General features: G+C 47.7%; 5 protein-coding genes and 1 non-coding gene across 6 annotated transcripts; 1 reads left to right on the top strand and 5 right to left on the bottom strand.

The window, feature by feature from the left end:
• Positions 1 to 888: 888 nt before the first annotated feature.
• On the top strand, positions 889 to 2,256 carry BO88DRAFT_329143 (MFS monocarboxylate transporter; the record flags this gene model as incomplete). Its single annotated transcript, XM_025702588.1, has 2 exons — positions 889 to 1,064; positions 1,122 to 2,256. The coding sequence occupies 2 exons, from the start codon at positions 889 to 891 to the stop codon at positions 2,254 to 2,256; spliced, it is 1,311 nt and encodes a 436-aa protein (XP_025568895.1).
• A 186-nt stretch (positions 2,257 to 2,442) lies between these two features.
• BO88DRAFT_400731 (uncharacterized protein) lies at positions 2,443 to 3,882 on the bottom strand. Its single transcript, XM_025705663.1, has one exon. It carries the CDS (start codon positions 3,797 to 3,799, stop codon positions 2,537 to 2,539), a length of 1,263 nt encoding a protein of 420 aa, XP_025568894.1. The 5' UTR covers positions 3,800 to 3,882; the 3' UTR covers positions 2,443 to 2,536.
• Positions 3,883 to 4,496: 614 nt separating this feature from the next.
• Positions 4,497 to 8,215, bottom strand: BO88DRAFT_461095 (pyridoxal phosphate-dependent decarboxylase family protein). Its single transcript, XM_025711133.1, has 7 exons — positions 7,967 to 8,215; positions 7,540 to 7,909; positions 7,113 to 7,481; positions 6,504 to 7,065; positions 6,329 to 6,437; positions 5,251 to 6,275; positions 4,497 to 5,196 (listed from the first exon to the last, which is right to left on the bottom strand). Exons 1-7 carry the CDS (start codon positions 8,126 to 8,128, stop codon positions 4,599 to 4,601), a joined length of 3,195 nt encoding a protein of 1,064 aa, XP_025568893.1. The 5' UTR covers positions 8,129 to 8,215; the 3' UTR covers positions 4,497 to 4,598.
• A 936-nt stretch (positions 8,216 to 9,151) lies between these two features.
• BO88DRAFT_379027 (thioredoxin-like protein) lies at positions 9,152 to 9,720 on the bottom strand (the record flags this gene model as incomplete). The annotated part of the gene is made up of 2 exons (XM_025704463.1): positions 9,421 to 9,720; positions 9,152 to 9,317 (listed from the first exon to the last, which is right to left on the bottom strand). The coding sequence occupies exons 1-2, from the start codon at positions 9,702 to 9,704 to the stop codon at positions 9,152 to 9,154; spliced, it is 450 nt and encodes a 149-aa protein (XP_025568892.1). The 5' UTR covers positions 9,705 to 9,720.
• Positions 9,721 to 10,009: 289 nt separating this feature from the next.
• BO88DRAFT_t16 lies at positions 10,010 to 10,083 on the bottom strand. Its single transcript has one exon. It is a non-coding gene; the product is annotated as a tRNA-Val (tRNA).
• A 439-nt stretch (positions 10,084 to 10,522) lies between these two features.
• On the bottom strand, positions 10,523 to 11,887 carry BO88DRAFT_461087 (putative MFS monocarboxylate transporter; the record flags this gene model as incomplete). Its single annotated transcript, XM_025711132.1, has 2 exons — positions 10,523 to 11,307; positions 11,374 to 11,887. 2 exons carry the CDS (start codon positions 11,885 to 11,887, stop codon positions 10,523 to 10,525), a joined length of 1,299 nt encoding a protein of 432 aa, XP_025568891.1.
• Positions 11,888 to 13,408: the final 1,521 nt, after the last annotated feature.

Genomic DNA, 13,408 nt, shown 5'->3' with positions numbered 1-13,408 from the left:
GAAAAGAATATGTCGAATAGTCTACTATATAACATGCTCATATAATATTTACACATTAATAAGGCATGTATGCGTATTGCTAAAGAGAATGAAGATAATGACCGAAAGTACATACAATAGATTACTTCTGCGCTGAACACCAAACATCAAGGACATCGACGCTTTACTGTAACACAATTGACAGCTAATACTTATCTTGACTACTCTTTCCTGCTTTCTTCAGTAAATCCCATGGTGCCGAACCTAAGCCTTACCGAGACCAGTCAACAGAAAGCACTATTTTGACCCACCTACACGGCGATGGGTCTAGTACTGAAACCCGATAGGGCAGTTCGTCAATTATAAAATAAAAGATCCATAATTAGCGGTAGCGCTTATAGAACAATAGGGCCATCTCTAAAAACACCAATTACTGTCCAAGGCACTGCCTGCCTATTCAGTCAGATCATATCAGAGCCAATAAAACTGCCGCTCTAGGGTCATCTTTGACGCTAGGCTCCACAGTACGGCGAGGATATGATCCTGCCGCCCGCTTTCGAGCCGATGCCCTTGGAATCGACTATTCGAGATTCACAAAACTAGTGAGTTCATAGACAACCTATTGCTCATTGGTAGTTGCATCATATCAGAACTTGAGGTAATGCATGCGCTATGGGGCAATGCACGACTTGGTACCCTATCACGCAATAATTTACGATTACAAACCAGCAGGAGTAAGACTGGGGATTAAAGACCGAAGGACCGATAGACAGCTCAGAGATGACAAATGAATTTGATGATAGCTTGGATAGGCTTCTATAATTAATTCTGAAGCAGCAAGCAGTACGTTACATGTTCTAATGCATGCGTTAAAGCTCTCGAGTCATGTCTCTATCCCAGCCCACCAATATGCATGTCAAATGCCGCCCTCTGGCAGGTATTATAACAGGCAGTTCTGGTTCTTCAGAGGCAGTAAAGCAGACTACCACAAAACCGATGGACGCAGTTATCCCTCCGCCTCCTGATGGCGGTTTGACTGCGTGGTTGCAAGTTGTGGGAGCCTTCTTACTATTCTTCAACTCCTGGTAAGTGATGCGATCAGTTCAGTCATAGCCCATAACGCCAACCAACTCATTTCTCAGGGGCATCCTGAACGCCTACGGAGTATTCCAGAGCTACTACCAATCAGACCTTATTCCCACATACTCATCATCCGCCATCACCTGGATCGGCACCGTTCAAGGCTTCGTCCTATTTCTGGTTGGGGTGATCGTGGGTCCCATTTTTGACAAAGGCTTCCTGCACAGCTTGATCGCCTTCGGATCATTTATGGTAGTGTTCGGCCTGATGATGACCTCTCTGTCAACCCAGTACTATCAGCTCTTCCTTGCGCACGGCATCACAGTGGGTATCGGCTGCGCTTTTCTCTTCCTACCTAGCATCGCTATCGTCGCTACATACTTTACCTCACACCGCGCCGTCGCCACCGGCATCACAGCGTCAGGAGGCAGCATCGGGGCGGTGGTCTACCCCATAATGTTCCACAAGTTGATCAGCCGGGTAGGGTTCGGGTGGACGACACGTATCATCGGCTTCGTAGCGTTAGCCGGACTGTCAATCTCAATGCTGGTATTGAGGCGGCGATTACCACCGCCAACGAAGAGCAGATCATTACTGGACCTCGCTGCCCTGAAAGAGCCACCCTTCCTGATATTCAGCTTCGGTCTGTTCTTTTGCTTTGTGGGACTCTACTTTCCCTTCTTCTACCTGCAAAGCTACTTCACCTATTATCTACACAATGACAGCAGCCTGGCTTTCTATATCTTCGCTGTCCTCAACGCTACCTCTGTACTGGGTCGCATCACCCCAGGCCTCATGGCCGACCGTATCGGTGGCCTGAACACACTGGTACCTATCAGCCTCCTTGCAACTATTCTGGCATTTGTGTGGATTGCTGTCCGCAACGTGGGTGGGGCTGTCGTTTTCACTTGCTTATACGGCTACGCTTCTGGGGCTATTGTCTCTCTGCCGCCATCTATTTTGACACGCATGTCTCCAAATCTGGGTGTCGTTGGCACACGCCTGGGCATGATCTTCATGTTTGCTGGTTGCGGGTTCTTGATTGGTACTCCGATTGCTTCCCTCCTGTTAGATCTAGAGCAGGGGTCTTTCTGGAAAGCTCAGCTCTTCAGTGGTATGTTTGTCGCTGCTGGGACAATCTGTTTTGTTGCTCTGCGGGTGATGCTGTGGCGGAAAGGCGGGGGCTGGAAGATTTGAGACTCATAAAGTGAGAGAAAATATTCATACACCACCGGGAATTTTTTGGTGGTGACAGTCAGAGCTAGTAACGAATGTATTGACGATATATCATTGTAAAGGAGGAAGCCCTTGTTGTGATGTTTTATACCACTGAGCCCGGACCATGTGGACAATACGAAAAAGACAAGAGTAGATAATGTTCATGAAATTGAGGGATAATTCTGATCGCAACCCCAGTCCTGCTGGTTCGCATCTTCACTTGCTTTATTGATGTCTAATTTCGTCTCGCATTCAAAGCTCAGGAGCTAAGGCTCCGAAGTAGCCATTCCCTCCACCCCTGGTCTCTGACAATAGATCTCACACGAGCCTCAAGCCACTCGGTGTTTCCCCAAAACCCCCAAGACGCCTGGAACCTGCACCAATCCACTAGAGCTGTCTCCCAGTGTCGTACAAAGGCTTCCCAATCATACCAGCGCTCTCCTTTATCCTGGAGCAACATCCTATGGTAGTGCTCCAGCAAAGTTCGCTCACCTTCACACATTTTCAGTTGCTCTGGTAGCAAATCGTCCTCATCGTCAACAAGCATCTTCAGTGGAACTGAGCATGTGAACAGTTTAGCCAGGTCGCAAACTCCCAGGCCTAACCCGACATATTGAAAGTCAAAGAAGGCTACTTCATCTCCCTTGGTTGTCGTAAAGAGATTCTCGGACTTGACATCGCCATGGATAAGCGACTCCATCTGCCTTCCACAGGGTGTCAAGAGCAACGCAGCCATCTCAGCTACCGATTGCGAAGAATCATATGAGGCCGTGCACAAGATATCAGACCACTCCGAGTCCGTATCCTCAACAAGAGAAGCATACTCCTTCCGGCGGGTCGCCAGATAGGTATACCCCCCGTTAAGCCACAGCGCATTCCCTGTCTCCGTCTTCCCCTGGTCCCGCCTCCTCCTCGCTTCCTCCAGCGGCGGCAGGACATACCCATCCAAACTCCTGTCGTCAGACAACAGCCCCCACGACCGACTATGGAACCGCGCCAACCAATCCAGCGCCCCATAGACCTGAACACGACTCAAAACGCTCCTCTTCTCCCCTGCAACCGGAAATGCAGGCCGCAAATCAACCATAATCGTCGCCATCAAGCCACGAAGTTCCTCTTCACCTTGCTTTCCATGCATGTCTCGCGTCGACGCTAGACATTTAGCTACAGCAATATCATCCCCTAGTCGCGGGACTACATCACTGTAGAAGTACTGCTCCACCTCATAACTCAGCATCTTCCGGAGATGTCCCTCATCTTCCTTGCCCGCTGCTTTGCGAGGCGGTGAGATGAGTTTCAGAATGAGAGGAAAAGTGCTCCCTGCGGTTCTCGAAGCCACTCCGCAGAGATTCCCGAGATGCTCCGCCGCTTCGGCGGAGGTGGCTCGGGCGGTGAGGGCGCAGATGTGCCCGTACCCGGCCCATAGGGTTTGGAGGGTGGTACAGGAGACGAGATCGAGTGAGTGCCACGACAGCATGATGCTGGCGACCCGGACGGGGTCATTGGTGGGTGGGACTGGCATGATAGATATCTTTCAGGCCACCCTTTATGATATCTCTGGGTATGGTCTCGTAATAGACAGCTTAGGACAATGTGAGGTCCTGCTGATAAGATCTGAGAGAATCTAAATCCGGAATGTAGATTTGGATTTCCATGGGAAGAAGTGCTAGGGTGGACCATGTATACCAGGAGTGCAGTATCGTTCACGTGAGTATTGATGAAGTATAGATACGATGGATGCGACATCAAGTGCTGTGACATAACTTAGTGAACGGTGTTTCATGTACAGTCAATCAACCTACTTCTTAGTGCATGATCAAGTATACCTGTGGAGCCTTGACGTATTTTGGGGCTTGAGGACTGCATAAAACGTATGAACCCCGGTTCTCTACACTACGTGGCAACGTATACTTGGACAAATTTTGTGGAGGACATGCTGATTCGGCTAAATTGTATGTTATAATTTTGTCGAAAGCTGCGATCATTTATTTGCTGGTTGTGGATGGCTATTGTGGTTTCGCCATTGGGCTGACTTTCCGAGAAAGTTTACCCGCATTTGACAGACTATGAAGTCCCTCACAGAAGAATGTCTGGTAGCATTTATTCTTGGCTATAATTTACTGAAATATATAGGCCTCGAGCTCAATATACAAAACTCAGAGTGGATTGGGCTCTTTTGTAGCAATCAAATTCTGATATTGGGCTCTCTAAGTACCTGTGGAAATTCTTGTATGACGATATTATCAGCGCGAAGGGGACCCAATAACAGAGGCCAATTATTGCTTTGGGGGCATGGAAAGCGAAAGGATCGGTCCCGCACATTAATTAGGTAACCCCTTTTCTCTCACAGTCAACTCAGCCGGCCAGTTTGTGTTCAATACACTTCCGATTGCATCGAACTCTTGCTGCCAGCCGCTAGGGTCAGGCGGCACCGATCCATTGGGGTCATAATTGACAGATTCTGCATCCACCTGCACTTCGTTACCCAGGCTCATTGTACCTTCAGCAATGGCGTTGCCAAGGTTGCTCAGTAAGCCTGGACCCTCTGCCCAAGCATCAAATGGATCTTCCCACACCTTCACCCGCAGATTTTGCGAGCCTTTGCGGAAGAAGAATTTATCAGGCAGAGGCTCATGAATTGGCTGCATAGCTGCTTCGGGATAATCTATTAAACCTAGAATAAGCCCCTGGCTTAGGTTGTCTTTGATCTTGTCTTTGGTTGCTTGATCAAAGTGTACGCTGTCCGCCGTAAGGGACGCGTTGGGGGCACGGAGCATCATGTGGCTAATGTGAGCTTGATTTTCTGTGCCGTAAAGGTAGAATGGAGTGAAGCTCTCGGGATAGTCATGATCTCGATGCTGTAGGTTGAGAGGTCGGCTCTTCACGAGTCTTTTCAGTGTCACACCTGTATACAGCCTCCTATCCCAGCGTTAGCTTCTTCGTTCCTCAGAAAAATCCAGTGGGGCGATCTACCTGTGGCCATCTGCGTAAATATGTCCTAGAAAGAACAATCGACGATCTAGCTTATCCGGACAGTCATGGAAGTGGGGAAAATAGGAAAGAGTTTCTTCTTCAGGAACTTCCGGCTCTGCTTCGCCTATATTGTGATCCTCATCTTTATCCTGGCCTCCTCTCCTCCCCTTTTCTGTCATCAGTGGCCTTGAGCTTTTCCATGCCAATAGTTTCAACTTCTTTTCAAGATTTATGTTGTGATGTGACTCCAAGGTTATCTGCTTGTATTTCCCACTTCTTTTCAGGCTCACGTAATCGTCTTTGTGCCAAATATCAGCGGCCACGATGATTTGCTCCTTCTTAGTCGCTTCATGGAATGAGGGCTGGTAAACCAAGAACACCTCATCCGTACCCTGCATAAGGAATGATGCCTGCTGGCGGCCCTGTTTGTTGCGTTCTCGACTGACAATCACCTCCTGCATCACTACTTTCTTGAACTCTCGCATCAACTCATCGATGAATTTCATATCTGTAGGAAAGGGGCTCATGACGACGTTTCGCAATACGAATAGATTTTGTGGCATCTTCTTCACGCCTAGTCGGTGCATGAATTCTTGTGCGCATTCGCCGTACAACTCAGGCTCAAATTCCGTCGAGGTCAAGTATAGCGGTCGCGTGGTCGGGTTACTGTCCGAAGAGTTGACAGAAAATCTGTCAACAACCCTCTTCATGAGATTGTTTGCTTCTTCCAGGTCCTCGTTCAGATTCCCATGCTCATCAAACCAGTTCAGAGCAAAGGCATTGATGTTCAAGTCTGATCCCAACTCGCGGAGCAACTCCATCAGCTTCCCATCCACGTCTGCTGCAGCAATATCGTCATTCGACTTTCTCAGAATCTTGTCTCGAATGAGGTCCCTTTCTGCTCTTGCTTCTGTGGAAAGGTAACCATTTCCATTCTCTGCGGGCGGTCGATTCAAGGGAACGCAGATAAACATCCTATCAGAGGTGTCATCCTCATCTCCTATCGCAGCCCAATATGCTGATAACTAAATCATGAATATTAGCAGCAGCAGGTCCGCCTCTGAGGTTAGGGACTTACTCTAGCACTAGTAAATGCTGCTTCTCCGAGAAGCGCTCCGTAGCCATATTGATCAAGTCCGATTGTCTTATTTGAGAGCCACGTTGACATGGCTGCAGCTCCTGGCTTACTGTCCGAAAAGTTAGTCTTATGGAATTCCAGTCACATTGAGCTGCCAAGCTTAAGCTTAACCTACCTTCCCTCCACCCCAAAAATTCCCATACTCGAATCAACATTTCCCTGGGATAAATAAGGACTCGTCCAAGTCACCAGAAACCTCATTCGGCCGTCCCGGTAAACTAAGCTGCCTGCCGGATATGGAACGTAACCGGCTTTGTGTGGGTCAACTGTAATAGAGTCCGCGTGTTTGAGGGCTTTGAGGTCCTCAGCTGTTTGCTTTTTCAGTGTCAAAGCTGGAACAAAACCTTTGGAAGTCGTCTGTTTGCTAAAGTCTTCAGCTTGTTGCTCTAGCTCTTTACCTCTCGGCAGCATGGTGGCGAAATACCCACCCCATGCCGCATCGGCGTGGAGCAAGAATGACATTCCCATCTTCTGGAAATTATCTCTGATCTTCACAATCTCCTTCAGGTTGTCGACAGCACCTTCTTCAGTTGATCCCATGATAGCAACAACGCCATACACAGGTCTTTTTTCGTCGAAACAGGTTTGAAGTTCCTTTCGCAATTCTTCAATGTCGAGTCTCGCCTCTAGGTCTACTTTGATTCCATACATGAAGTCGGAGCCGAGGCCAGCGAGTGCTATGCAGAGTGAGCTCTAGCGCGATCAAAAATGGCGACTAACTTACCGGCGCCTTTTGGCCAAGAGTAATGACGAGTCTTTCCTACCATGTACCTGAACGGGAACTTCACGTCGTTGGTAACATCAGTCTCCATGAATCTCTCTTCCAGTTCGCTTTTACTAATATTTTGGATATTGTAATCCACCATCACCTTGTCTAGAAAATCGTTGGAGATATTATGGTGATCGTATAGACGCTGAGGAATGCTAAGCACGGTGTCTGGCCGAAGGTTCAACAGCTCCCATGCGGTCATCTCATCAAATATCCTGGTTTCTCCTTGACAGTTCTCGATCTCGAACTTTCCAGTCAAGAACTGCAGTTTTCCTTTCTTAATAGCAAGGTAGAGCGATAGTGGGTAGTATTTCAGGTTGCGGGCTGGTAAGTCCTTCAGTAAGCTCCCATCACGCAATTCGCACGGGCTTCTTATACTTACCCACCCAAATAGATTCCAAATTTGCGATTGTCCCATCAGCAGTAATGTGGCCCCATCCGCGAGGCGAAGCATCGGGGTCAACGTCGTACCCAAACATCTCGCAAAGCTGCTCTCCGGCTTTGATCTCCGCGTAGGTCGTGAATGGACTTGCTTCCAAAGCAACATTGTTCGGGTTGTACAGCATAGTCATGAAATAGCCAAGCAGGGCTGGCATGGTCATGTCGGTGCACATGTGTCCTTCGTATCTAGGCGACCAGAACGGGATTGACTGCTGTCCCATCAGGTGCGCAACTTTCTGTACCACCTCGCTGAAGTTTCTCACAATCAACTGGTACAGGTCCTTGTTCTTTACATCTTCCGGTATGAATGGCTTTCGCGGATTAGCTCCCCATTCGACAAGCCGTGTGGCATATGCTTAGCTACTTACTTTATCATTGGGAAAGTAAGCCAATCTAGCATTCTTCAGTTCTTCCAGTATAGTTTCGATGTTTTTCTGGAAATATTCAATGTTTCCCGCCTTGGGTCCGATGAAATAAGAGCTGATAATCTGGTGGTTGCGATCACGCTGCTCAGGAGTACCGGCCGACATGGTTGATAGAACGACCTTGGGTATAGCAGATCAATATGGACAGATTTCACGATCACAATCCTAAAGCCTCTTGTGTGAAGTTCTCTCCTTTTCCTAACACTTTTTTCTGACTACTGAATAAACATATTTGAGTGTCAGCGTCCACCAGGGAAGTCGCCAAGTTGAGGGTGAATGTAACATTGCTGACCGGAACCTGTTCTTAGGTGGAGAACATCCACACTGGAATGTCACTCAGTGCACTCACAGCGTCATTAACAGAGTGTACCTTATCTCGTCAAGCCAGTCAAGGCCACATTTCTTCTATTAAGCTGCCTTCAGCATCATACTTATCGAGAATATCCCTCCCCGTGTCTTGACTCTTGACATCCCTTGTTCCGCCCCTCTGACCGCAAAATAGCGGGCCTATATACATCCTACTATTCGGACATGCCTGCAGTTCCTGGAGCGTCTGCATGTAACCCTAATTACATATCTTAAGTGGAATAAGGTTGCGGTCCCTTCCTCAGACAGGAGTGGTCTGACCTACCCTACGTCAATCTACCCTATGGTACCGTGGAACACTGCCCAGATGAGGTAATCATGCAACATTTACCACAATGCATAGACAAATGGGAGTTTGTTTATTTTCTCTCATTAGCCAGTTTATTCCTCTGCAGTCAAGTCCTGGTATTGGCATTATTTCGGTCGACCTTGCTATGAGTTACCATTTGTGTTGTTCGCGGCAGGGCGCATCAACGCTTCCCTTCGGAAACCAATGCCAGACTCAAATTCCATGACCCCGCCAGATAAAAATCCTCTACTCTGCCGCTTATGCTCGATTCCATCACCATACTATATCATCCGGGCAATTCCGGCCAGGCACCTGGATACTCGTATCTCTAGTCAAGTCCATACATGGCACGTGACATGCAATCGTACACTCTCGCCGCAATCCAAGACACAAATACATCACAACACATTCAAATAGATCATCGCTGTCTAAAACGTTTCATATCATCATACTGCAAAACACATGCAACCTCCTCACCTCGAACCAATGAACTCGTTCAACTTCTCCTGATCAAGAATCTCCCCCTCAACAAGCCTCCCCGTCTCCACAACCTCTCCATTAACAGACTCATACCGCACCAGCGCAGGAATGTTGTTCACGTTCCATCTTGTCCGGTAGGCGTTCTGTGGGTCTTTCCATCTACAAATACCCCGAGAAAGTAAGGCGGGTTAGGTTAGCAAGAACGGACTCATATAAAGCCTATATAGATAAATAGTGGAGAATATAATAGGGCACAACTTACTCAGGATTCTGTCCAACCTCTACCACACCGACCTGAGGACCATCCTGTCCCGAGAACGCCTCCTCTATCTTAGGCCATGCAGCACGGACATCCGGACACCACGCTTGTCCGGTAGCTGGGTCTGCGGAAGACACGAAGGCAAGGAATAGTTTCTTGTTGGCGGAGACCTCAAGGAGGTTCGCCGAGGCGGGGAGCTGGAAGTTGGAGATGAGTGGCATTTTTGTTATATTTGCAGGTTTGAATATTCGGCTGTAGATGCAGAATAATGATGAGGGGATGGGCATTTCAGCTGGGCCTGTAAGCGGGTACTAAAAATAAAAATGACAGTTTTTCTGTAAGTGGGCGGGCGGTGAGGGGGGTATGGTGGGGGTTCTGCCGAGAGTTTGTATAGCGGAGATTGGGAAGCTCACGTGTGTCTTTTCGCTTTACTGAACTATACCTGGGGTAATTAGACAAGGTGGGTAGCGTGATCGTGAGGTCGTGTTAACGGGTAAAATTTATTCAAATCTAAAAGAATGAGTGGTCCAGCAGGGACGATTACGTCCTACCTCACGGGAAGGGGTAAAAAAATTCGAGGAAAGAAAAAGAATGACCAGACTGGGGCTCGATCCCAGGACCTTATCGGTGTTAACGATACGTGATAACCAACTACACCATCCGGCCATGCTTGTTGGATACAGTCACATACTTAAGCTCTAAGAGGCTAAGGCTTTTTGCTTATATAGAAATAAATAATCAGGAGTAGAAAATCGTATCGTAAAAGCTAACATTTTGAATGATCTGTATCCCAAAAATAAATGTCTATAGGATAGGCCTACTACAGCTGTGTCATAGCAGTAGTAATGGTTGTGCTCGATTGTAGTAGTAATTCATTATAGGTATTCTTGATCATTTCGACTGGTTCCCGTAGGGAAATATATATATATGATACTGAGTTTGCCCCAAGGCACTCGAGCCGACGCCCTCCACCGGTAGTGAATGAAACCGGGATCCTAGGCGAATAAGAAGGCTGATATATATCCAACACAAAAACAGAATATATACCACAGCTACTAACTGTCGGTTGGCCTCTGGTCTGGCCTCTGCAAACATCAAAACTGAACTAGACAGTGCCTCCTTCTCGTTGGCCATGATCATACCGCCAAATCGCCCTCATCGGGATTAGCAGAATTGCTGTTGCTAAAGCCATCACTATCGCACTGAACAGCTCCATACCCAAGGCCCCATTGCTTCCGCCATGTCCTTGAAGAGCACCACCGATAGGCGCACCGATTAGCACCCCCAAACTCACAGCAAACCACTGCATGCCCATACGGGTACCAATGACCGAGGGGGTAGGCGAAATCACCGGATGAGCCATCAACACCGGAGTAACAGCGACGAATATTCCGGTGGAAATGCCAATAACGACACAAATGACAACACTCCCGGCGACAGTCTGAACACCCGTCCAACCGAAGAGGATGAAGGTTGTACTGACCATGCTAGCATACAAAACTCTAGTTGGACCGAAACGAGAAACCAGCAGAGGGGCAACGATGCGGCTGATCGTGGAGCTCGCATTAAATATAGATGCCATGTAAACACTCAGATCGATTGATATATGCAGGGCGGACTTGGCAAAAGATGGTATAAAGAACAGTGGGAGAAAGTAGGAGACGAAGAATAGAAAGTTGACAAGTGCATAAGCATCGAAGCTCAACTCCTTCAATGCATGCCAGTGGATGAGCTGGCGTGGTGGGCTGGGCCGTGGGTTGGTCGTGGCTATCAACAGCGGAACGGCAATACATGAGCAGGCCAATTGGATAAAAGCCATAGTGCGTGTTGTCCAGGGGAATCCAATCAGCGGCTGTAGGCGGATGAAGAGAATGGAAAAGACGGTTCCACCTGCATACCTCTATAATGAGCGAGAGTGAAGACAATTCGGAGTATTTGCAGGTCAGGACAACGCACCAATGCTAGCCCCGGACGATAACAGACCAACGGCAATGCTGCGGCGTGTGGTAAATAGGGTGGAAGCGAGTGACAAGGCAGGCACGTAGATCAAGCCACAGCCTATGCCACTACAAACGCCCTGCGATAGGAATACCTGATAATACTCTGTAGATAAGCTGAGCATCATGAATCCAATCACGTTAAGGAAACAGCCGACGGTCATCAGGGAGTGCAGGTATCCTTGATCGAAAAGCGGCCCCGCAAAAACGCCCGTAGAGACCATGAAAAAGCCTTGGATAGTGCCTATCCAAGCGATGCGCGATGGGGAACTGGAGTGCAATAAGTCGGACTCGTAATATGCCTGGAAGGCCCCATATGCAGAGGAATAACCATAGGTTGTGGCGAAGAGTAGAAAAGAGGCAAAAACAGCAGACCACCCAGCGACCCCTCCATTTGGCGGAGCTGGAGCAGTAGCAGCAGCATGGCGCTGGTCTTGCTGGGGACTGAAACGATCAGACTCCTTCGTTCCCATTGTAAAGATAAAAAACTCAAAGCTTTCTACCCCGGATACAGAAGCTCTGTTGTGAGCGAGGCATTTATGTTAGAAGCGAGGATACGCAACAGAAAGAACCGGTGAACAGAAGACTTACAATTTTGTCTCTAGCATCCAGATAATACTTTAGTAATCCGTAAACGCAAATATTTAATCATTGAGAAAGCCGATATATTCGTCATTATGTGGTTACACATAATAGTATTCTCCAGCTTCTCCGATCAATAATTCTGCAGCTACGGATAGTTATAGAACTATCGAAGCCGAGCTCCATTAATGGCCGGCCAATAAAAGCTCACCATGAGCATGATGGAATCTGAAGTCGATCACGCAGATCATATGCAAGGCAGATCATCTGATAGATTGGCTATAATCTGCGCCCAGCAGCGCTGACTGATTGGATCAGCGGTGGTGATCGTGCTGAAGAGTGCAGGTAATATGCAGGATAGCTGTTCAAGCATACTTTGCGGCGTGGCAATCGAGCTTAAAGAAATGAATCAAGGTCAACCTGCAGCAAAGCCTCGGTATTTGCATGCTTTCAATTGACGCTGGGGTGAATCTAACCCACATCTTTAACCAGACGAAGAAGGAGCACTGAGCTCAAAGAACTTCAGAGTACTTATCTGAGGAGACACGTGTTCACAATAGTCAGTTTTTTATTCGGAGTCCAAAATGATTCAATTTAACCCTACAGGTGTGACGCCCATTCAATTGTGTGTTCCCCGAGGATGCAGCCAACTTTATAGAAACGAATTGATCTTAAAGTAAATCAAATAGTATATGCAATTAACAATATCATCGATCTAATACGCTAGAGAAAAGGATTCATTGCCTGTGTATGTGTTTTCATCGATTACCCATTTGCCATCTTTTCACCACCTTTCATACTCACTTCGCTCGACACAGACGACCATCCGCCTGCTCAGACCAATACTCGCTCCCTACTGCCTCAAACGCATGAAACGTAGGATTGGGATCATAGGTTTCCTTACTGAACTTTAGATTCGCACAATTATTGTGATAGAAAGTACACTGCTAGTTAGGTCGATTTAAATCTGCTTCATTGAGGTGAGCGCCACTCCGAGGCGTGATCTTAAGGATAGGGGAAAGATTACTCGTCATAAGCTTTGATTAATAACATCGGCTGTACAGTTATAGTAGTCAAATCCCTAGCAAATACGAGTATAATCAAAGAAAGGGTGCTTAGGACTAGGCACATACGTACCAAGCACGATATAAAACGCAGCGTCTCTTCACGTCGGATTGACCAGGCCTGGGCGTCGTACGGGGTAAAGGTGTTCTTGATATGGCAAACGCTGGGTAAAGGTACGGTCGTGGTAAGCTTGACACCTAATACTGTCATTAATGAAATTACTAGGTCTAAATATTGGCAAGACAGGAGTGACGCGGACGTCGGCCAGAAATACCCCTCCTGATTTCTTTGCTTTATTTGCAATGTCACGATTCAGGTCGGTTCGATGCACCAGCGCTTAACCACAA

The sequence above is a fragment of the Aspergillus vadensis genome, assembly GCF_003184925.1.
Source record: "Aspergillus vadensis CBS 113365 unplaced genomic scaffold BO88scaffold_1, whole genome shotgun sequence".
Lineage (NCBI taxonomy): Eukaryota > Fungi > Ascomycota > Eurotiomycetes > Eurotiales > Aspergillaceae > Aspergillus > Aspergillus vadensis.
Note: the sequence above shows the minus strand (reverse complement) of the source record. Positions and strands in the feature narration are given on the sequence as shown.

What these genes read in the sequence shown, in the direction of transcription:
- BO88DRAFT_400731 (XM_025705663.1), bottom strand. Translation starts at nt 3,799, where the DNA reads ATGCCAGTCCCACCCACCAATGACCCCGTCCGGGTCGCCAGCATCATG.
- BO88DRAFT_461095 (XM_025711133.1), bottom strand. Translation starts at nt 8,128, where the DNA reads ATGTCGGCCGGTACTCCTGAGCAGCGTGATCGCAACCACCAGATTATC. An exon ending in ATTTTTGGGGTGGAGGGAAG is followed by an intron (nt 6,438 to 6,503) that starts GTAGGTTAAGCT and finishes CTTTTCGGACAG; the next exon opens with TAAGCCAGGAGCTGCAGCCA. An exon ending in ATTTACGCAGATGGCCACAG is followed by an intron (nt 5,197 to 5,250) that starts GTAGATCGCCCC and finishes ACGCTGGGATAG; the next exon opens with GAGGCTGTATACAGGTGTGA.